General features: G+C 41.7%; 1 protein-coding gene across 1 annotated transcript; it reads left to right on the top strand.

The window, feature by feature from the left end:
- The first annotated feature begins 4,314 nt into the window (after window positions 1-4,314).
- Window positions 4,315-20,881, top strand: LOC143861744 (inorganic phosphate transporter 2-1, chloroplastic-like). Its single transcript, XM_077372636.1, has 3 exons — window positions 4,315-5,325; window positions 19,245-19,436; window positions 19,862-20,881. The coding sequence occupies exons 1-3, from the start codon at window positions 4,585-4,587 to the stop codon at window positions 20,678-20,680; spliced, it is 1,752 nt and encodes a 583-aa protein (XP_077228751.1). The 5' UTR covers window positions 4,315-4,584; the 3' UTR covers window positions 20,681-20,881.
- The last annotated feature ends 3,376 nt before the right edge of the window (window positions 20,882-24,257 follow it).

The raw sequence follows: 24,257 nt of genomic DNA, 5'->3' as shown, positions 1-24,257 counted from the left end.
GAATTAAACTTCGTTTTATAGGTCGTAAGGGATCTCCTACCCAGAATGTACTCGCTGCATGTGATTTTGACTTGAAATTCACCTTTGTCGTAGCTGGATGGGAGGGATCGGCTTCCGACTCTAGAATGTTAGGTGATTCCGTAGCAAATGATAGCGGAATTATTTGCCATCCTGGGACATACTACCTCGCTGATGCCGGATTCCCATTACTGGGTAACTTTATCACTCCGTACCGGAAGACTATGTACCATCTAAGCGAAACTAGAGGACGTGCACCACAAACTGCTAAAGAGCTATTTAACCACAGGCATTCATCAGCTCGAAATGTAATTGAGCATGCGTTTGGTGTCTTGAAGAAGCGTTTCCCCATCCTTACCAACGAACAGATGTACTCTTTCGAGAAGCAAGTGGATATTGTTATAGCATGTTGTTGCATTCATAACTTCATAAGAGGCGTAATGCCCCAAGATGTGTATGTTGCGGAGGTCGATACCGATATAGAAAGAACTGTTACGGCAGCTCATGACATTCAACATGCGCAAGTGGGTGTTGCCTCTAGAAGGACGCCGAGAGAGGCACGTTTGACTAGAAGTGAAGATGGGAGAGAAGGAAAAAGAATTCGAACACAGATTGCTGTCGATATGTGGAATGACTATGGGTCATAATGTTGACATGTGTCACTTTGTTGGACATTTTCTATGCTTATTTAGGATTTGTCAGTAGGCTCTGTTTGTTGGACATGTCCCACTTTGTTGGACACTTTCTCATGTTATTTTCTGTGGCACTTATTGTTGTTGTAACTGATATGCATATGTTTCGTAAGGTCTATTGGTTGTTGATTCTCAATTACAGTTAGTTTTTCAGAACATCTGAAAGAGTAAACTATGCCTATGCAGTTACCCTCGTTAAGAATTGGGTACTTTCCATATTACTGTGTACCATACTTATACCATATTGTTGACATTTCTTTGTTGGGTAGCTATGCATTACGTTAAATTGTAATACGAAACAGGGAATGGAAGAATCAAGCACGAAACAGGGAATGGAAGAATCAGGCGATGGGGAGAAATTGAAACACATGTGGTGGTCGACTGACATGGACACTGTATTGGTGCAGTCCTTATTGAAAGAATCCATTGAGGGGACTAAAATTCCCACTGGCTTCAAGGAACCTGCGTATAAGTTTGCACAGGGTGAAGTGAATAGGGTATGCCAGACACAATTGACGGTTAATCAAGTTAAAAACCGTGTCAAAACTATGAAAGCAAATTACAAGATCTTGGCTGAAATGCTTTGTACAAGCGGTTTTGGTTGGGATGATGTGAAGAAGAAAATTTCAGTTTCAATTGAGGTACAGAAAGATTACTTGAAGGTACCAACTCCTCAGAAATTTCATTTATCAAAATCTTGTTATATCAATGATGATGGGTTGTGTCATTGATATCTGTTTTTTTAATATCTAGTCCTACCCCAATCGGAAGAGGTTCTTCGTTCAACGTCATGAATTTTATGACGAGATGGTGCAAATATTTGGAGATGAGTACGCCCATGGTACATTCAAGAAAACAAATAGGAATGTGTCAGAGCTTGTTGACAAAGAGACGTACACCCCCCACATGGGTAATGACGAGTACGATGCCTTTCCAGAAACAGGTTCCCAGTACGACATGTCCACTGATGGCCCGAATCTACCATATGTTCCGTCTCCACCTACTAGTTCGCCGCTTGGGGAGGGTGAGAGGTCGCGACCTCTCCGCAGTACAACACCTATGCAAACCAGTGTGGGGGCAGAGGATAGTCCATCTGTTGCTCCAACGAAACGCCGGAAGCGAGCTACGCCTGAAATGAAGGAACATCTTGTAGAATTCACCAAGACCCTGTCAGAGATCGGGTCTGCCCTTAGATCTAGAAATGAGGCCATTTTGGCTAGAAATGAGAGAGGGGATATTCAATGCCGCAAAATCATGGAGGCATTGCAGGACATTGATGGCCTTACAGACTCCATCGTCTGTGATATATATGATTATTTGGCCGTCAACGAAAAAGAGGGGCGAGCCTTTTTAAATCGGCCAAAGGAAATGCGCATGTCGTATGTTTCGAAGTTCCTTTACCGCAGGTCTACTGCGCCCCACTCTTCAGACTACGGCATGTGAGGGTGAACTTAACTTATGTTGGGCTCCATCACCATCGTCTCATATATATTAGTATTTTCCGTTGTTGTTTTATGGCTTTCACCTGTGAGGGTGAAACTTAACTTATGTTAGACTCTGTCTATGCACTGCTTATCTTATGTTGGACTCCATCTATGCCCTGCTTCTTCACTTTGAAGACAAACTTGGATCTTTATTTTGTTTGAATGGCGGGCAGTGGACTGTACTGCTTATTACTTCTATGTAGAATCTAATTGTTTAGATGATATCTTAACTTTAGTGGGATTGACTGCTGATTTAGTGGATAAGCTTGTTATATTAAATGCTTCTTTTATGGGTGTTGACCTTAGTGGGATTGACCTTTTCTTTGGGGCTTCTTTTAATTCATTTTGTTAATATTTCTTATATGTTAAAAGCCCCATTCCATGTCGTGTTTGGGGCTTCTTTTAATTCTTAATGTTATTGCTTCTTGATGATATAAATCTATCATCTTTCTAAATCCTTCAATTTGTACATTCTTGTAGTATGTGGAACATAGATAGGGATAAGACTTTATTAAGCAGCATGTCAATTCAAATTACTGAAGGGAATAGAGTTATGGGTGGATGGAAGGACGTCGCATTTATCAATGCCGTCCTCGACATTCAAATTACTGAAGGGAATAGAACTTGTGATCGTTATGTTCGTTATTCTCTTTTCTATAGTATTGCAGGTTAATTGGAAGTTGTCCAACAATTGCATGGATATATATATTGGCCCAACAAATGGGGATGGAGATGGACTTGTAAAAACTCGAGTTACCAATGTCAGAGCTTATTGGCCCAACAAATGAATGGTTTGGATCATCCTATTGCATGAGGCCCAACTATACTTGTTTGAAAAACATGGACTTCATGCCCCACGCACCATATAAATTGTAATGTAGGACACTCAATTTCTGTTTCTTGGAAGACTGGTTTTGGATGATGGATTTGGCCTTTTGCATTCAAGAAGATAGACATGAAAAATTGGTTACAAAAAGTGTCTAGATTGTGATTTCCATAAATCATTATAGTGAAGTTGTATTTGTTTCACAATTCAACTTCAAATTGGGAAAAACGGGATTTGGGATTTCATTACAATTTTTCAGGGTTACATGCTTGTGCTGAATGATTCAAGAGGAAAATCAACATTACTTGGTTTTGCCAAGTATGAATGCTGACTAATCAACAATGGTTTTAGCTTGATAGAGAAGTCGAGCAAGAAAAAGCATGGACTTCATGCCCCACGCACCATATAAATTGTAATGTACCACTCAATTTCTTTGTGAAACGTTGTAGTTCACTTGCTAGGGAATTTAGCAGAAAGCCATTTCGCGGATCAGATTTGCAAGAGAAAACAGCCACAGAGGCTCACGTTTGGCAGATTTTGTCTCTTCTATTTAATTGATCTGAGTGGGTAACAGTATTCAAGGAACATCATTATATACAAAATCTGATTCGTATTGTTGATCCAACGGTCAGATTGCATATATAAGCAACAGATACTTGGCATTCCAAGGGTAAAAAAATTTAAAAAATTAAAAAAAAAACCCTCCATGCCACTTCCCTTTCAGATGTGCCAATGTTCTAAAACACTGGGGGTGACCAAACATTCAACCATCCATATGATTGCGGGTCCCGGACAAGATGAATTTTGAACCGTCTAAAGGGCTCATATTGTGACCGGCTATTTTTTTTGGGTAGATGTTGGTACAAAAACAGTTGCTGTTTGCACAAAACCCCTATCAATCTACTTGCAACCAAATGCATTTGTAGGTAATTCCCTGCTATTCTCCTGCTGATCTACTTGCAACCAAATGGATAAAATGGACTTCTTCCAGAGATCTCCCACAAATCTTCAAAGCAACCAAACAACATTCCCTTCATCCACCACTAATCTCCCCATTGACTGATCTTCTTGTGATCTCCCCGTTGACTTCTTCTTCTCCTAATCTCCTACTCATCTACAAGCAACCAAACAGAGCATTATAAAAAATACCCTCGTCAGTCGTCTCACTACAGGTATGAATAAGCTTGTATGAGCGAGGATTGTAGTTGTAAAAACAGAACATGGACAAGGACAAAAAAAAACGAGGGACATAGACGGGTTATCGTTGCTATTTCACTGTCACGGACAAAAGACATTGTGGATCAATGGTCTCTCTGTCAACAAACACTCCTCACCACTCGTTCGGTCCAGGCCTCCTTAGCTGCAAAAATCCACACCAAACCAAAAACCGAAGAAAAGAAAAGGGTGCTTTTTTCAAACAGAAGAATGCAACACCACGCGCTTCTCCTTCTCCTCAAGAATCTCCTCCTCCTTGGAATTCCATGGCGAAAAATCCGACATAGATTCTCTCCTTTCTCTCTTTCTCCTCTTATCTTTGTCCAGTCTTTTTCTTATATCTTCCGATATGAATCCGTCTACCTGCTTCTCTTCCGCATCAAGAAATGGAGGTAGTACCATAAGACATTGCCTAAACCCACATATCTCTCTCCGCAACCCATCTTCTCTCCCTTTCCCCAAACGTGACATTCCCTTCTCCAAACTCCAACCCAAAGATTCCAAAACCACCTTCCAAATCCCCAGATTCAGCCACAGATTCCTCCTCCCTTCCCCCGCAGCCCTCTCTTCTTTCGCCGAAGGCCATGAACAACAAAACGAACAACTGCAAGAACAAAAACAGCAAGAAGAAACCCAACAAAAACAAGATGTGAAATTGCGCGATGACTCGTCGGGAATGGCAAAGGCCTTCAACATCTCCTCACGGACGGCTTCCGCCATTTCTATCTGCATTGCTTTTGCCGCTCTTAGCTTCCCATTCCTGATGAAGTCATTTGGGTTAGGGTTAGGGTTTAAGACAAAGGTGCTCTCGTACCTGACTCTTCTTTCTGGTTTTTACATGGCTTGGAATATTGGGGCAAATGATGTGGCCAATGCGATGGGGACTTCGGTGGGGTCCGGGGCGCTGACTCTGCGGCAAGCAGTGGTGATCGCCGCCGTGCTGGAGTTTTCGGGGGCGTTTCTGATGGGAACTCATGTTACTAGTACAATGCAGAGGGGTATTTTGGTTGCAAATGTGTTCCAGGGCAAGGACTCTGTTTTATTCGCCGGTCTCATTTCTTCTCTAGCTGCCGCAGGTACCTGGTTGCAGGTACATTCCTTCAATCATAAGTACTTTTGTTTCTCTCCTTTTTATATTTCAAGGCAGAATTTGTTCATAATATGAATTCTATATCCAATCTTGATTTTGATGATGTAATGTAGTATGTACGCCTTACAATTGTTGGTCTTAGTATGAACTCTATATCCATTCTTGATTTTGATGATGTAATGTAGTATGTACGCATTACAATTTTTGTCTTAAACTCGTGTTGATCTTTTGCTGGCGTGTACTTATGTGGTTGCTTTGGTTTTGCTCTCATTCAGATTTTGCTAGTTATGAGTTGCTTTGGTTTTGTTCTCATTCAGATTTTGCTAGTTATGAGTTGCTTTGGTTTTGTTCTCGTTAAGAATTTGCTAGTTATGAGTTGCTTTGATTTTGTTCTCATTCAGATTTTGCTAGTTATGACTGGTCTTTCATTTAACTTTATGGTAGATGAGATAAAGGAAATAATCAGAGGGTTGTTGGGAACATGAGAGCTAGGGCTAGTTTGTCTTTGCGATCTAATTTACACACAAATTGCTCCCATAATCCAATTAAATTGTACACCCAAACTTGAGCCAAACGAAACTGGTAGATTACTGATGCCCTCATTAGCCGAGGAGAAAAGTTGAATTGGAGCATTTCACCGTGCCATGGCGACAAGGTGATGTCAGCATGTGTATCCACAGAAATATATTTGGGCTCAAATTTGAGCAACCTTGCCATTTTTTTATTTTTAAAATTTAAATGAAGTTTTGCTCATTGTAATTTGTCTGTGTGAGGGTCTCAGATGAAAGCTAGTAGCGTATTTTTTGTTAGGAATTTCTATCTTAGTTGTTTAAACTTTAGAGACTATTTAGGACTTTAGTTAGTGTGTTTGGGTAATTTTTAGTATGCTCTTGTCATCAACGAAGGTGATGAGAACGATTTTATGTAGTTTGCCTATAATCTGCTTTCAAAAACATTTCTTTCTACTTCTCTTTTATGTTCTCGTCATTTCCCTTGAGCTTCTCTCCTGGGATTCCATGGGCATTCCACCCCTTCAATATAGCTTTTACAAAATTCAATTTTTATCTTCAAAATATCTTTTTATAAAAACTACTGCGCTATTATGCCAATGAAAAGAAGTCGATGTATCTTACCTAGAAACCCACAAAACTCATTTCTATTTGGAGTTCGAACAAATCCATCCTTTTTTCTGTCATGATCTAAAGCCCTATGCCTTGAACTCACTCATAGAATTTATTTTCATTTTCTCCTTAATGTGTCTCATGAACAGCTTCCTTTTGGTGCATCAAACATATCTATCCTTTTTTCAGACACGATCTAAAGCCCAATGCCTTGAACACACTCATAGAATTGATTTTCATTTTCTCCTGCATGTGTCTCTTGAACAGCTCCCTCTTAGTGCGTCTTTTGAGTTGTTTGTAGCTTCTTAATGTGTAATCCTATCCCTACCTCCCGGTGGTGTTCTGGGCTCTGCTTGTAGGGTTCGTGGTTAAGTAGAAATAATAGTACCAAACACAAGTTTCAAACTTAAATCCAAACCCAAAGCAAAACCTAGAACATACCTCAATAAAAGACAATGAGAGCAAAATATGGTGATGCCTCACAGAAAAGTTTCATGTTAACTCACAGAGATTATGCATTTAATCCAAACGCTATGTTTGCGTCTTTATCATGGGGTTGACTACTATTTGGCATCTATGTAGTACCTACTAAAGAAAAGAATGGGTGGCATACTGGTTTTGAATTCCTGCTAGTATTAGTAGCATTTATCGTGGTTGGAATTATCTGACATACTTGTGTTGTTTTTGACAATGCCAAACCAATGCTTGAAACAGGAGAATACAGTTGGATTCTTTCCTCCTAATTAAAATTGGTTCAATGTGTGACTTTAGATATATCTTGTTAGATATATGTAATAAGCCTGAGGGTAATATAATAATTGTACTTGTCTTTATAATATAAATATCATAGTGAGGGGGAGAAGTCTCCAACTTCATTCTCTGACTCTAACATGGTATCAGAGTACTAGGGTTACGATGCCCTAGGGACCGTGAGCGAACGCCTCCACCATCCACCATCGCCTCCTCTCTCTCTCTCTCTCTCTCTCTCTCTCTCTCTCTCTGTGTGAACATTACCCTTGAACAGTACTGTGAACAATACCCGTGAACAGTACCGTGAATAGTACCGCCCCTCCAACCCCTCGCCATCCACCATCGCCTCGCCTACTGCACCACTCCCGCTCCACCCTTGCCTCCCTCAACCCTTGTCCCTAACCCTAAACATCATTTTCTAAACCCTAACCCTACCTTTTTTTAACATCTCTCGCTTCCTCTCTCTTGTTTTTCTTTCAATATTCTTCCTAGAGCCCTAATGCACTAGATTGTCATTTTATTACCATTCTCTCTCGTTCGCGACTCCGTGGTTATTCCCTATGGATGTCTACTTGTGCCTTGATTCCGTTGTATGTTCTTGTTGGGGCAGCGTTTAGCGTACTCTTCTTCATTTAGTTTGCCCATCTTTTAATCTTTATTTATTTTCTGAACCGAATCATCGTCAGGGTTGGTTTTATTTTTCTCTTTGTTTGTCTTTTTTACGTTCCATTGGAGATGAAGATGATGGAGATAGAGATAGAGAAGAGAAAAACGAGTGAATGAGTCTTTCCCCACGCATTGTTTTATTGATATATATGTGTGTGTATGTGTATACATGGGAAAAGATTGAACTGCCCCTATAAAGGGGGTGTGCACATACACAACCTTATTCAACACTCCCCCTCAAGCTGGATTATGTATATCATACATTCCTAGCCTGTTACATAAATCGCTCAATTGAGCTCTACTTAATGGTTTCGTAAACATGTCCACAATTTGATTATTTGACCTTGTAAACATAGTGCAAATCTCCCCTTCTTGGATCTATGACGAATAAAGTGACAATCAACCTCTATATGGTTTGTTCGCTCGTGAAAGATTGGATTCATGGCTATATGAATGGCGGACTTGTTATCACAGTAAAGCGATGCTGGTGATGCGTAGGTCAACCCAATCTCTGACATGAATGACCTCAACCAGATCAACTCACAACTTGTATAGGCCATGGCTCTGTACTCAGCTTCTGCACTTGACCTTGATACAACTTCCTGTTTCTTTCTTTTCCTAGACACTAGGCTACCTCCAACAAAAGTACAATAGCCATTTGTAGACCTCCTATCTGCAGGAGATCCCGCCCAATCTGCATCTGAATATCCCTCTCCTCATGTGATTATGTTTTCTGAAGAGGAGACCTTTACCAGGAGCTTTCTTCATATATTTCACTGTCTGAATAACTGCCGACCAATGAGATGTCCGTGGTGCACTCATATACTTACTAACTACGCCCACTGCATAAGCAATATCCGGACGTGTAACAGTGAGGTAAATCAACCTCCCAACTAAACGTCTGTATCTGCCTGGATCCTCTTGTAAGCCCCCCTGATCAGGTGAAAGCTTGACATTTGGGTACATGGGAGTCTCAATAGGCTTTGCTCCCAGAAGACTCGTCTCCTCTAATATATCCAGTGCATACTTTCTTTGTGATAGAGATAGCCCTCCACGGGAATTTGCTACCTCTATCCTTAGAAAGAACCTCAGATGACCACGATCCTTGGTGTAGAAGTCCTTCTGAAGGATGTCCTTCAGCCTTTGTATACCTCCACTGTCAATCCCTGTAATGATGATATCATCTACATAAACAATAAGGAAGATCCTCCCATCTTTGCCCTGAGAGCTAAAGACTGAGTGGTCTACTGCACACTGTTTCATTCCAAATCGAATCACTGCCTCACTGAATCTCCCAAACCAAGCACGAGGAGATTGCTTAAGACCATATATTGCCTTTCGTAACTTGCAGACAACATTCTTCATCCCCCCCTGAGCAACGAACCCAGGAGGTTGCTCCATATATACCTCTTCCTGTAGATCACCGTGCAAGAAGGCATTCTTGACATCTAACTGGTAAAGAGGCCACGACCTGTTGACTGCAAGGGATATCAAAACTCTTATGGAAGGAATCTTGACCACATGAGAGAATGTGTCAGTGTAATCAATGCCATATGTCCATGTATACCCCTTTGCAACTAATCGAGCCTTCAGTCTTTCTACTGTTTCATCTGGTAGATATTTCACTGTAAAGACCCACTTACAGCCAACCACTTGAGCCCCTGGTGGAATAGGGACCAACTGCCATGTGTGATTCTCTTTCATAGCACCCATCTCTATGTCCATAGCTGCTCGCCAACCTGGAGTAGCCAAAGCCTCGACAACAGAGTGAGGAATAGAAACTGAAGATAGGGATGACAAAAAAGAACTGTAAGAAGGAGACACCCGAGCATAAGAAACCACATTGGAGATGGGATGAAGAGTGGTACGTGATCGCGTGCGAGATGCAATCAGATCTGCATCATGAGAATCACTTACCTCAGGAGCAGTAGGTGGTCCAGCGAGCTATGAGGGGGCGGGAGGACATGAAGCGGCATCTTGCCAGGCATGTTGCTGACGATGACGAGAATAAACCTGTAGAGGTTTGGGTTGATCGACAGGTGATGAAATCGGTACTGAGACAGGTAATGGTAGCAGAACTTCAGGGTCGGGAACTGGGGTAGAAATTGGTTCATTAAAATAAGGCTCATCCTCAAAGAATGAAACATCGGCAGACACAAAAGCACGACGAAGTTGAGGACTATAACATTTGTAGCCTTTTTGAGTGCGAGAATAGCATAGAAAAACACATTTAGTCGCTCGAGAGTCCAATTTATCAAGTCCAGGAGTGAGATCGTGAACAAAACATGTGCAACCAAACACTCTGGGAAGTAAGGGAAATGGATTCCCAGAGGGATGCAAGATGGAGAAAGGCGATTGATTGTCGAGAACGGATGATGGAAGACGGTTCACAAAAAAACAGGCTGTGAGGATGGCTTCAGCCCAATATGATTTAGGAACATGCATCTGATACAGAAGAGTCTTAGCTATATCCACAAGATAACGAATTTTCCTCTCTGCAACACCATTTTGCTGAGAGGTATGGGCACACGACGACTGATGAATAATACCACGACTAGATAAAAACTCTTGAAAACCATTAGAAATAGAGAAATATTCACGTGCATTATTTGTGCGCAAGCATTTAATAGAACAAGATTACTGATTAGATATTTCAGCATAAAAAGAGTGAAATATATCAAAAACTTCAGAACGATCTTTTATTACATATAACCAAGTCATTCTTGAATAATCATCCACAAAAATAATGAAATACCGACCTCCAAATATAGAAGGAACCCTACATGGACCCCACACGTCAGAATAAACCAACTCAAACAGACGTAGGACACGACTAACTGAACGCGACTTGTAGGAAACACGATGGTGTTTTCCATACTGACAAGACACACTGAAACTGACTAACCGGACCAGACACAACTGAAGAATATTGCATACGATCAGCTGGAGGGTGACCAAGACGGCAGTGCCACATGAAAGAATTAACCGAAGTGCTCAGCGCAGTAGGTGCAGCAGTATCACCGCCAAGGTAGTAGAGTCCTTCCACTTCATGACCTGAGCCAATCCTCCTCCCAGTCGCTAGATCCTGAAAAGAGCAATAAGATGGAAAGAATGTCACCGAACAGTTAAGACGACGGGTAAGTTGGCTAACAGAAAGAAGATTACAGGGGAAACTAGGAACACACAAAACAGACGAAAGAGATAAATGTGAACTAACAGATGTGTCCCCTACGCCAGAAATAGGGCACTTTGCCCCATTAGCCAAAGTAACCAATGACGAAGAAGAATTAGGCTTAAAGGGGCTAAGTGGACTACTGTTACCAGTCATGTGATGAGAGGCTCCAGAGTCAATGCGCCATGAACTGGAATGACTAAGAGAGTAGGATGGGGTGCTACCTTCCTTCGCAAGAGTTACAGTTAGTTGTTTCCCTTTTTCTTGTAGGCGTAGAAGAGCCTCATATTCAGTGCGGGAGACCACCAAGGTGTCAGAAGAAGTAGTAGGAATCTCTGAGGGAATCCCTGAAACAAGATGCGCAGCGCGAGGGTCGCAACTCTGGATGTAAATCATAACAGGAATCAATGGTATGACCCTCCATATCACAATGGGAACAATAACGGGCTCCACGACCACCAGTGCTACGGCCTCCCCCTGAATCACGGCCAAAACCACGACAAGTACCTCTGCGACTACGACCACAACACCAATCCCGTGTGCTTCTACTGTAACCAGATTGAATAATCATGGCAGATTGCTCACCAATAGAATCACCATGAGCATCAACACGTAACGCTCGTTGAACACGAGAGAAGACCTCGTCCATGTCTGGTAAAGTACCAAGACCTAAGATCTGCTGACGAAGAGGCAAAAACTCACGTCCCAGGCCATCCAAAAAACGAGTATCACGTAGCTCATTTTTCTGCTTTGCTAACACGGCAAGATCGGTGGATGGAGGATGATAGATGTTCAGCTGCTCACATAGACCAACGAAATCAGAATAGTACTCAGAAACAGATCTCTCGCCCCGCTTCACACTGAAGAAATCAGTGTAAACATCACAAATCCGAGTGAGGTTGTTAGTCCCCGAATAGAGAGTCTCCGCACGTAACCAAACTGCACGAGATGTATCCAGAAACAACATATGAGTAGCAATCTTGGGCTCCATACTCTGACATAAGAGGGACTAAAGAAGAGCATCCTCCTGACTCCACTTGTCGTAGGAGGATTCCTTAGGGTTTGGTGGATCTGATGTAATAAAAGTCAACTTGCCCTGCGTACTGAGATAAATCTAAACAGATCTACTCGATGCAGTATAGTTTGATCCATCAAGCTTGTCACAGGAAATGAACTAGAGACGGTAGACGAGGTGGAAGGCACAACCATATCGAAGAACTACAATGAATCGCAATGGCAAGGATCTTTGAATCCGCGGCAATAGCACCAACAAACAACATTGACCGCCAACGACCACTCACAAAGCTCCAGTCAACCAACCAAGAATCACAAAAACTAACCAACAACTACTAGGCACATCCAATCACTGCCAATACCATCCATAATTACCCGAATAAATTCGTGTCGATCCACCAACACAAGCGCAACCAACCAGAATCATCCATACACAATTAACAACCATCAGTGTACGGTCACCGACAATCACTACTACTCGCCAAAAAAAAAAAAAAACCACAACAAGAAACCACCACCAATCAACACCAAACCAACAACAAGTACCACCACCAACCGATTCGCATCAAATAGCAAACAAAACAGCAAGAAACAACCTCCATTGATGCTATATCACAATCAAACATACGGTTCCGGGATATAAATAAGCACCAACACCATGAGCAAACATGATTATCATAAGAAAAACATTACACAATTGCCCGGAACCAACTACAAGATGAAAATCATCTACGAAAGGGTATCTAGAACATGAATGGGACGGGATGGAAGTTTAGTGACTGATTTTAATGGAGGTGGGGACAAATATTGATATGAAAAAGGACAAAGAGACAACAAATTGATGTTAGGGTTGGTTTAGGGGGGTTGCGGCAATGGTAGGGACAGCAAAATGATGCTAGGGTTAGGGTTTAGAAGGTTGCGACAATGGGAGAAGATGAATACGGGTTAGGGTTAGGGGACTGCGGCGAGGGAGGTCTGTAAAAAAAAAAAAGGGTTAGGGTTAAAGGGCTGCGGCAAGGGAGGTCTATAGGTTTAGGGTTAGGGTCTGTAGGTTTAGGGTTTGTATTATGTACCTTTGATCTTCATTGCTTTGATACCATGTTATGTTCCATTGGAGATGAAGATGGAGATAGAGATAGAGATAGAGAAGAGAAAAACGAGTGAAAGAGTCTTTCCTCACGCACTGGTTTATTGATATATATATATATATATATATATATATATATATGTGTGTGTGTGTGTGTGTGTGTGTGTGTGTGTGTGTGTGTGTGTGGGAAAAGACAGAACTGCCCCTATAAAGGGGGTGCGCACATAACAGCCTTATTCAATAGTCTTTATGGCTCACGTTATTGAGAATCCATCCTCCGGTGTGACACATGAGGTCCGTGCGACAACCTCTTCGGTTCCTACTTCGACACCCTCTTCGGTTGCTACTTCGAATGTCTCTGTGGATGGTTCATTCCCACAGATGACCACTGTAAAATTAGATGGGGCAAACTATATGACTTGGAAAGCTGCAGTGGAGACTTAGTTGCTCGAGGCAAGGCCCATATTCTTCGTCGTGATCCTCCTCGTATTACAGACCCTACCTATGATCGGTGGGAACTGGAGGATGCTCATGTCCGTACCCTACTTTGGCAGAGTATGGCCTATCATATTGCTGGCCCCATGATGCTTCTTCCTACAATTAAATAGGTCTGGGATAAGACTACACTGCTTTATTCTAGTGTGTCGAACATCAGTCGTATCTGCTCCACAAACTCTGAGTGGATATGTTTTTGCCGTGGCAATATGTCCACTGTTGCTTGCTACAGTCAGTTTGTAGCCCTATGCCAGCAGCTTGATGTATATATGCCTCTCATGTCCGACCTTACTATTGCTGCTCGTCAGTGGGACCAGATACGTGTTGTTCATTACCTTGAGAGTTTGGGTCCTGAGTATACAGATCTTCGTTAGCAGATTATTGGATCTAGATCCATTCCTTCACTCATGGAGGTCTATTCTCGTGTTTAGTAGTGCCCTCATGGTGACTCCTCGGTAGCAGTGTATGTTGATGGCTTTGCTTTAGTAGCATATGATAGCGGTTCTCATTCGAACCGTGGTGGTGCCTCCTTTGGTCATGGACATGGCTGTGGAGGCCGTGGTAGTGGTCACCTTGGTGGCGCCCAGGACGCTCCTTTTGTCTCCATTTTCAGAGAGAGGGCCACCATGTTGATATATGTTTTCAGCTCCATCCTGAGCTTCGACCTCCACGCTCGGCCCACATCACTGCATCCAGTCTATGTGATACTTCTATTCCATTTGACTCAGCTCCTGCACCTGCTACGGATACACTAATCATTTCATGGGCTGATTATGATGAGTTTAAGCGTCTTTGCTTGAGCAACATTTAGCCACTGCGAGTTTTGCCCTGCCAGGTAGTTCTCTGACATTCTTACTTAGTAGCTACAGCTCCTGGATCATTGATTCTTGGGCTTCAAACCATCTCACTGGTAATTCCTCTTCTCTTAGCTCTTTTCGTCCTTTTCCCTCTGATTCCCACTCGGTCACTCTCGCCGATGGGACATCCACCCCTATCTCGGGTATTGCTACACTTTCGACCCATTCCAGGCTTACTTTATCTTCAGTTTTGTGTGTGCATAAATCCCCTTTTAATCTCATTTTTGTTAGTCAGCTTACAAAACAGTTAAATTGCTCTGTCTCATTCTACCCATCTTATTGTATCTTTCAGGATCTCTCGACAGGGAGGATGATTGGCTTAGGCCGTGAGCATGATGGAATCTACCGCTTAGGCCACCCTTCTCTGCAGAACCTTCGCCAGTCGTTACCTGTGTCATCTACTATTCAGTCTTTTGATTGCGAGTCTTGTGAACTCGGGAAGCACCGTCGTGTGTCTTTTCCCTCTAGAGTCGTGAGTCGTGTTATGAGTCCTTTTGCTTTAGTGCATTCAGATGTATGGGGTCCTTCACGGATTATGTCACATTTTGGTTACAGATATTTTATTGTTTTTTTGGATGATTAATCTTGTGTTACTTGGTTATACTTGCCTAAGGATTGCTCTCAAGTTTTTCATGTTTTTTGCACTTTTTATGCAGAGATTGCTAACAATAACAATTGTGACATTAAATGTTTGCGCTTTGACAACGCTAAGAAATATTTCTCTACTGAGTTTCAGGATTTCTTATCCTTTGTGCACATACTTCACAGCAAAATGGTGTGGCAAAGCGCAAGCTGCGCTACCTTCTCGATATCACTCGCTCTATGCTTTTTCAAATACGAGTTCCTAAGTCTCATTGGAGTGATTCCGTACGCACTACCTGTTTCTTTGCTAACCTTCTTCCATCCTCCGTTCTGGATGGCTCTACCCATTTTTCCGTTCTTCATCCTATAGATGAGCCATTTCCTCTGAATTTGCGAGTGTTCAGATGTGTCTGTTTTGTCCATAATCTATCTCCAGGTGCTGATAAATTGGATCCTAAGGCAGAGAAATGTGTATTTCTGGGATACTCTTGTACTAAAAAAGGCTATCGTTGCTATAGCCCATGGTTGAGACGCCTGTTTGTTTTAGCTGATGTCATCTTCTTTGAGTCAGAGCCGTTCTTTCCTCCCTCTCCAGGGGATGCTTCTGTCATTTCAGCGCTGCCGCTTCCTCTTCGTATCCCTGTTCTCCACGATCCTGTTGATCATCCTAGTCCTCCTACTACAGATGCACCGTGTCACCCACTGCCTATTAGGAAGGTCTACCAACGACGAGCGAAAGAGAAGGCATCCGATGTCATGCTTGAGCAGGTTTCCTTCCAGACAGAGATCCCGACTTCTGCCACCCAGGTACCCGTTGTTTCTAGTCCTGTTACTTCAGTTGATTCACCCATTGCATTTTGTATGAGATCTCGTTAGACTGCTCATCCTATTTCTTCAGCTGTTTCTTATGAGTATCTCACCCCTTATTTTCGCAGTTTTGTCTCTTGTCTTCTGTGTCTTTGCCCAAGAATGTCCAAGAGGCACTAACTCACCCTGGTTGGCGTGCTGCTATGGTATTTGGTTCCGCATCCTTTTGGAGCTCAGATGTTGGTTGTCGCTAGGTATTTGCCATCAAACACTTGCTAGATGGAACTATTAAGCGACTTAAGGCGCGTCTTGTCGCTAAGGGCTACACCTAGACATATGGCCTTGACTACATAGAGACCTTTTCATCAGTGGCCAAAATTCCATCTGTTAGAGTTTTTATCTCCCTCGCTGTCAATCGAGGCTAGCCCCTGTATCAGTTGGATGTCAAATATGCCTTTCTTCATGGGTAGTTGACTGAGGAGGTGTATATGGAGCAACCATATGTTGGATCAACTAGAGTCGTACGACTGCAAGTATTATGGACTCTAGGCAAAAGACGACTTAAAGACTTCGTTAAACTTATGACTTCAAGACCTAAAACCTTCTGACTTACTAGCACCAAGCGGCAGTTTGGATACGCGGATTTTAGAATCCAGGTTTTAGTTTGAAACAATGTAAAAGAGGGTTCATGATCAAGCTGCTGTATGCTGTCCTGCTCTCCTGCTGTCCTGACAATGTTTCTTGGATTTTAAGTAAGAAATCCAGGTTTTAGAAATCTCTCCCCCATCCTGAGATTTCTAAAACATGGAAACATGGGATGATGTCCTGCTCTCTTGCTGTTGGAAAGAAGGGCGAGAAATCAGAAAACGACGGCTTGTCTCTTTCTTCTCTTATCTCCCATGTACAATTTGGAGGAAATCCAAGATTCTAAAATCCGCGTATCCAAACGGCCCCTAACAGTCCCCAATATTCAAGCTTCCTTACCTCGTACTTTTCAAAATAAAGAAACAAAACAGGTAAAAAAAAACATAAGATCTTTTTAGGGATTTACCAAATTAACATTCCTCAATATTCAAACTTCCTACTTCAGAATTTTCAAAATAAAGAAACAAAACAATAGATAAACTGAAAACATTCGATCTTTTTCTTTTGTGCTACTTTTAATACTCCTAAAACTTAAGAATCTCCTGAAACTTAAGAATTGGGCTCTAATCTTCGTTATGAACTCTATTTTTTACCATCCCTCTCTATCTCATACATTGGCTCTAATCCTTTTTTTTTTCTTGAAAGGTAACAATTTATTAATAAGAACCCGATATACAATAAACGAGGATGAGTCGTCCTCTGTTAATAATGCATTACAACCCCATGCAGCAATAGAACTACCTTGCGACCCGTTCCACCAGCACATACAAATTATACTACCTAAAGTCAATTGCTACCACCTCTTGCTTGCCTATCCTGCTGTTTGCAAGCATGTCGGCTTGCTAATTTGCAGACCTTTTCATATGAATGAATTCTGGTCGAGTGAGGTCAGTGATTTCCGATATGATATTAGCCAACTTCCATGTGCCAGGAAATATTTTAGAAGCCCACGCTAACGCATTTGCAGAATCCCCTTCAATAATTAGGGGCCCTGCCATTGAGCTCACATACCATCTCAAGCCCCACAGGAGGACTTTCGCTTTCGCATCGTTAGAGTTGCACAACCCAGCTAGACCGGAGAAGGAAAAGATAATACGACTGCTAGTGTCATGAAAGAGCCGGTCAATACCTTGCTCAGCCTGGTTTCCCTTTGGAACTCCCGTCAAAGTTAAACTTAAATCACCGAGGGGATGGGGGGGCTATCTCGGGGCTATTTCAATTTTCCTTTCTCATTAGCTATACTGTACCCTAGTTTCTTAGAATCTCCCCCATACTCTAATGTGATATTATGTTGCCACTTCTTCCCTGTGAGACTAGATCAATCCTAATTTCTTGTGTAATCCTCCTAGAGCTTCTCTTTTTATCTTCAAAGATGTGAATGTTCATTTCCTTCCATATGTGCCAAATCAATGCAAACGGCACGTGTTTCCAAAAGATCCGTCCTGTTTTGCCAAAAGGAGCAGAACTCCAATGTAAAGTTATCTTCTTGATGGATCCATGTAAGACCCAATCCAAATTGAAACTTTTGATAATGAAGTATCACATGCGTCATGTGAAGGAGCAATGAAGTAATAGAAGATCCAGGGTTTTCTCACTCTTGCCATCCTTCGTGAGGATGTGGATTCTCCCTCTTTTGAGACGATTTCAGGTTCACCATCATCCAAACAAAAGTGGAGTGGTGACCCGAGGGGGTCCATGGATTGCCAATTGATGGAATAGTGGGACCTTGATCCACCGCCTCCGATTAACATGTGAAATAAAGAAAGAACATAAAACAAACCATTAGGGTTAGGGGTTGAGGCACAGGTATCAAGACTACAAGGGGAAAACTACTGGGACTCAAGAAGGCCAACGAAGCTAGATAGACTCAATTTCTTCGCCTTGGGGGATTCTCCAAATCCTAACCATCCATACCACCACACCACACCACACCACACCATCCCTCTTTTCTCCATATAATCACAAACTCTTGCCCCTATATCGGTAGCTATACGGTTTAGGCCTAGGCTCAGGAATGCATGACACAACAAGGACTCCCTTAACCACAAGTCTACATAAAACCGAGTTCCCTCCCTCCCCTCTCTAAACCTAATCAACGACTCCTATGAGGTTTTGGACCCACAGATGGACTTCCATGCACCCAAACCTTTTCCTACGATTGCATTCTTACCCTCCCGATCCTCTCCAATCCCTATTGTACTTGTTCCTCTATAATTTTGTGCCAAAGGGCTTCCTTCTCCTCTCCATATCTCCATAGCCATTTTCCTAGATGGGCTTTGTTCCTTAATCGGATTCTTCCAATACCTATACCCCCTCGAACCTTTAACCTGCAAACCTTCTTCCATCTCAATAGATGTTTTAGCCTCTTGCTTGGCTCCTTCCCTTCCCATAGGAAGTCTCTTTGCAGCTTTTCAATTCTCTTTGCCACCTTTATTAGTATTCTGTATCAAGACATGAAATAAACAGGAAGGTAAGCCAATCCCGCCTTAATGAGAGTGGTTCTTCCCCTAGAAGAAGGTAATGTTTCTTCCAAGTGGTAAACTTTCTTTCCAATCTTTCTATCATGGGATCCAAAAATCCTCTAATAATTGTCATCTAATAATTGTATTTATGATTCGCATTAGATGCATTCATTATTGTAAATGCACCTAGACCTATACGTACACATATTCTATTGCCTTTGGAGTTCAATGTAATTAACAAATTGCTCACATGTTATTCAGGTAGCATCCTATTATGGCTGGCCTGTCTCCACCACACACTGTATAGTAGGAGCCATGGTTGGATTTGGTCTAGTTTATGGGGGAGTTGGTGCTGTCTTCTGGAGTTCACTAGCAAGGGTGATTTCATCATGGGTCATCTCCCCTGTTGTAGGAGCGGCAGTTTCCTATCTTGTTTACAAATGCATACGTAGGGTATGTTTTCACTTCATATATGGAAGCTTTCTTCCCTTAGGCCCTGTTTGGATTGCAGCAATTTTTTGGAAAAGTTTTAAAAGAAAAAATATAATTAAAATTTTCTACTTTTTTCACCCGATATAAGATAACTTGAACAAACTATTCAATATTAATTAGGAATACCTTCAATTTTGTTTTGAAGGGAAAGAACACCTTCAATTTATGATAATATACTAATGTTCCTCTACATTAACCATAATTTGTCATTTCCCTCAAAATCATGGGAAGAAAATTTTTTCCATGAGAAATGTTTTTCCTGCAATCCAAACATGGCCTTACAGAATGACCTGAACCTCCCAGTGTTCTCGAAAATTGACAAAAGATATAGAAATTACCCTTTAAATTGCCGTTATGATTAGTTTCTTTTCCTCTTCTTTTTCTAGTTTGTGTACAGTGCTCCAAACCCAGGACAGGCCGCCGCTGCAGCTGCACCTATTGCTGTTTTTCTCGGTGTAACTGGCATCTCCTTTGCAGCTTTCCCCCTTAGCAAGACCCTTCCTCTAGCCATTGCCCAAGCCTTGGCCTGTGGTACTTCAGGTGCCTTCGCAGTCAGTAGAGTCATCCAGAAACAGCTCGGACCCCTCCTAACATCTGAATCGACAAAAACAGAATCAAAAGGCACCCCCCATAATCAAAATATAGGGTTCCTATCCGACATTGCTGGACCCACCGGGGCCCAGCTCGAGATTGTCTATGGGGTCTTTGGCTACATGCAAGTTCTTTCGGCTTGCTTCATGTCATTCGCTCATGGTGGCAACGATGTCTCCAATGCGATAGGCCCACTGGCTGCAGCATTGTCAATTCTCCAAGGTACCTATATCGGATCGGAGATAGTTATCCCCACTGATGTTCTTGCGTGGGGTGGATTTGGGATAGTCGCAGGGCTGACGATGTGGGGGTATAGAGTGATGGCAACAATTGGGAAGAAGATAACAGAATTGACTCCTACGCGAGGATTTGCAGCTGAGTTTGCTGCAGCTTCGGTGGTACTTTCTGCCTCAAAGTTGGGTCTACCCATCTCTGCGACCCATACTCTTGTGGGGGCGGTCATGGGTGTGGGATTTGCAAGAGGACTAAACAGAGTCAGAGCCGAGACGGTGAAGGAGATTGTAGCGTCCTGGACCGTCACCATTCCAGTTGGGGCAGTTTTGTCTGTTTTCTATACATGGATCCTGACCAAAGTGTTATCATATCTACTCTGAGATGCATAGTGGTAACAAAAACGAATTGGGGTTTTCATTTGTTGCAAAAATGACTTCTTTTGAGTTGGTCTGTAGACTGGATGTTTGCGGCTCCACTGTAGTTCCTCTCATGAGAAAAAAGATATTGATCAGGAATGCTGCATATTGGTAGATTGTAATTAGAAAACAAAATGAGACTAGCCAAATTGCTGATCCAATGAACGCTCCCTTCTTTTCGGGAAATGATAAGTGAGCCCCTTTTCATCACATAGGACACCCAACTGCAGTGTATGTGGCAATCAAATCCGTTGAATCCTTCTGACGTGAAGTACATCAGCCCCTCTGCAGTCATTGATACACTGCTGCTGGTTGCCCCAAGTGATGAAAACGGGTGCACTTATCATTTCCCTTCTTTTCAGTGTCTCCAAAATTTTCAGTCTCCCATTTCATAGTTTTTCTAAGAGAGAAGGTAAGATTTGCAGAAAGAATAAGGTATGTTTCTGATGAAAATATTATCTTGAATATAGAAAATCTATTATATATATATATATATATATATATATATATATATATATATATATATACACATACGAGGAAAGTGTCTCTAGTCTCTCCCCTAGATAAGCTTATCTACTCCTCCCTTTAAAAAAACACAGTGGGCCCACGCTGTTTGGATGATCCAAAGCATTCATTTGATAGGTCCTAACATAGATAAGGTGTGCCCAAAAAATCAGCACCAAAGGATCATCCTAGAACTTCGTTTTGTGGGGCAGACCGTGTCCAAAATGGACGCATATAAACGTGGACGTTTATATGTGTCCATTCTGGGTACCACAAGGCCCCACAAAACGAAGTTCTAGGATGACTCTTTGGTGCTGATTTTTTGGGCACACCCTATCTATGTTAGGTCCTATCAAATGAATGCTTTGGATCATCCAAACAGCGTGGGCCCACTGTGTTTTTTTAAAGGGAGGAGTAGATAAGCTTATCTAGGGGAGAGACTAGAGACACTTTCCTCTCTCTCTCTCTCTCTCTCTCTCTCTATATATATATATATATATATATATATATATATATATATATATATAGGAAAAGGATTGTATGCTCGAGTGTACCTAACCTTAGGTACGCTCGAGTGCCAAATCACATGGGTCCCACATTTTTTTTGGTCATCTAAACAATTCATTTGCAAGGCCCCATCATAGATAGGGTGTGTACAAAAAATCAGCACCATTGAATCATCCTAACCCCTCCAAAACTGGAGGGCAAAATGGGCAGATTTGTGGACAAACAGTGTCTGTCCATTTTGACCTCCACAAATGGATGGGTTAGGATGATCCTATGGAGCTGATTTTTGGTATGCACCCTATCTATGATGGGGCCTTGCAAATGAATGGTTTAGATGACCAAAAAAAATGTGGGACCCATGTGATTTGGAACTCGAGCGTACCTAAGGTTAGGTACACTCGAGCGTACAATCCTTTTCCTCATATATATATATATATATATATATATATATATATATATAGAGAGAGAGAGAGAGAGAGAGAGAGAGAGAGAGCTTATATGGTGCCCGACCGTCAAAACATAAAGGGCGGAGAGAGAGAACCCCTCCACCCTTGATTTGCAATCCCGCAAAAGCCGCCTTTTTTTACTTTTTGTTGGATCCCAAATCAAGGGCGGGAGGGTTTGTCTCTCTCCGCCCTTTATTGACGGTCAGGCATCATTTAATTTCTCATATATATAGCATAAGAGAAAAGATAAGAATTATTTGAATTTCTCCCAGAATTCTAATAGAATTACACATCACTTTTTTTTTTTGACTTTTTTTTAACAAAGGCACCTATTCAACCCACATATTTTCAATCCTACCCCCTCCTTTATGCTTTGTAACAAAGGCATCCATTAAAGCCACATAATTTCAATCCAGCCCCCCTCTGTGCTTTTTGAATAAAAAAAGTGGATAAGGGCAATAATAATCTGTACTTAACTTTTGGAGGAAAATTACGGAAAGAGTGCTTGAAAGTTGCAAAATTACAGAAAAAGTACCGAAACGGGTACCTGTATATGACAATTACGAAAAAAACTAGAAAGATAGGGTATTGATATATGACAATTACAAAAAAAACTACTTTTCCTTATGAATTTTTTGAGGATATTAAGAATTCCGGACACCTTTAAACATATTTACGAATTCCGGACACCTGATGGGGAACAACAGATTAAGGAAACCTCTATAGATTGGAGGGCTAGGATCAGCCTATGGAAATGATTTTACGGGCACAATGTATTGATGTTGTGTTCCTTCACATGGGCGGTTTGGATCAACCTACGATGTGGTATGTACAGTTCTTTGTCGGCCCGTGCATCGCACAGGTTTTTTACTAGTATATTATATATATAGCACATGAGAGAATTATTTGAATTTCTTCCAAAATTCTAATAGAATTACACATAACTTTTTTTGACTTTTTTTTAACTAAGGCACTCATTAACCCACATATTTTCAATCCTGCCCGCTCCTTTATGCTTTTTAACAAAGGCACCCATTAAAGCCACATAATTTCAATCCTACCCCCCTCCTTTATGCTTTTTTAATTATGGAAACCTCTATAGATTGGAGGGCTAGGATAAGCCTACGGAAATGATTTTACGGGCACATCCTATTGATGTTGTGTTCCATCACATGGACGGTTTGGATCAACCTATGATGTGGTCCGTACAGTTCTTTGTCGGCCTATGCATCGCACGGGTTTTTTTTACTAGTATATATATATATATATATATATATATATATATATATATATATATATATATACTATAATAAGCTGGGAGGAAAAGCGCAGGCTTTTTGAATTTTCTCAAAATTCTGTCGAATTAACACCTGAGCTAAAATAGAGAAATGCCTCATATGCCCTCACATTCTCACGCCTTTATGTTTCAAATACCTCCTATGCTCTCAAATCCGTATCACCTTTACACGTCAGCATTACTCTTTTACCATTAATCCCTTTGCTGCTATCTAACATCTATATCTATGAGAAATTATTTGAGGGTAAATTCGTCAATTGCTTTGTCATTTAATAAGAAAAGTACTGACACGGGTACGTAGGGCTGCAACAGGGTCGGGTTTTTCAAAACCCTCGCCCAAACCTGGAACTCATTATCTCGGCCCTGACCCTGAGTCAGGGCCGAAAAACCTCAACCCATTGCCCACCCTACAGGGCTCAGTGCTGGCCCTAGCCCGCCCTGATTGGGCAAGGCCGGGCCGGGCCGGTCCTAATTGACCCTAGTGCAAATACCTGTTAAGAGTGCAAAAAATAAAGCAACCACTTATCATATAGAACAAAATGATCAATAAACAGAGAAAATGAACAAAATAAGACAATATGAATTCAACAACATGATGGGCAACAGAGACAATTAATAATAATAATCTAAAGAAACATCAATCCAAGATAATAGAAAACATTAGCAAAAGAAACATGCATAGATGGTTCAATTCTATAATAGAAAACTTAGGGTCGGGCCGGGTCAGGGTACCCGAGGCATTAACCCGGAACCCGACCCGACCTGAGTCAGGGTCTGAAAAAATGAA

The sequence above is a fragment of the Tasmannia lanceolata genome, unplaced genomic scaffold (assembly GCF_043159265.1).
Source record: "Tasmannia lanceolata isolate RefF3 unplaced genomic scaffold, GAP_Taslan_0.1 ptg000037l, whole genome shotgun sequence".
Classification (NCBI taxonomy): domain Eukaryota; kingdom Viridiplantae; phylum Streptophyta; class Magnoliopsida; order Canellales; family Winteraceae; genus Tasmannia; species Tasmannia lanceolata.
Note: the sequence above shows the minus strand (reverse complement) of the source record. Positions and strands in the feature narration are given on the sequence as shown.

What these genes read in the sequence shown, in the direction of transcription:
- LOC143861744 (XM_077372636.1), top strand. Translation starts at nt 4,585, where the DNA reads ATGAATCCGTCTACCTGCTTCTCTTCCGCATCAAGAAATGGAGGTAGT. An exon ending in CCGCAGGTACCTGGTTGCAG is followed by an intron (nt 5,326 to 19,244) that starts GTACATTCCTTC and finishes CATGTTATTCAG; the next exon opens with GTAGCATCCTATTATGGCTG. An exon ending in TTTACAAATGCATACGTAGG is followed by an intron (nt 19,437 to 19,861) that starts GTATGTTTTCAC and finishes TTCTTTTTCTAG; the next exon opens with TTTGTGTACAGTGCTCCAAA.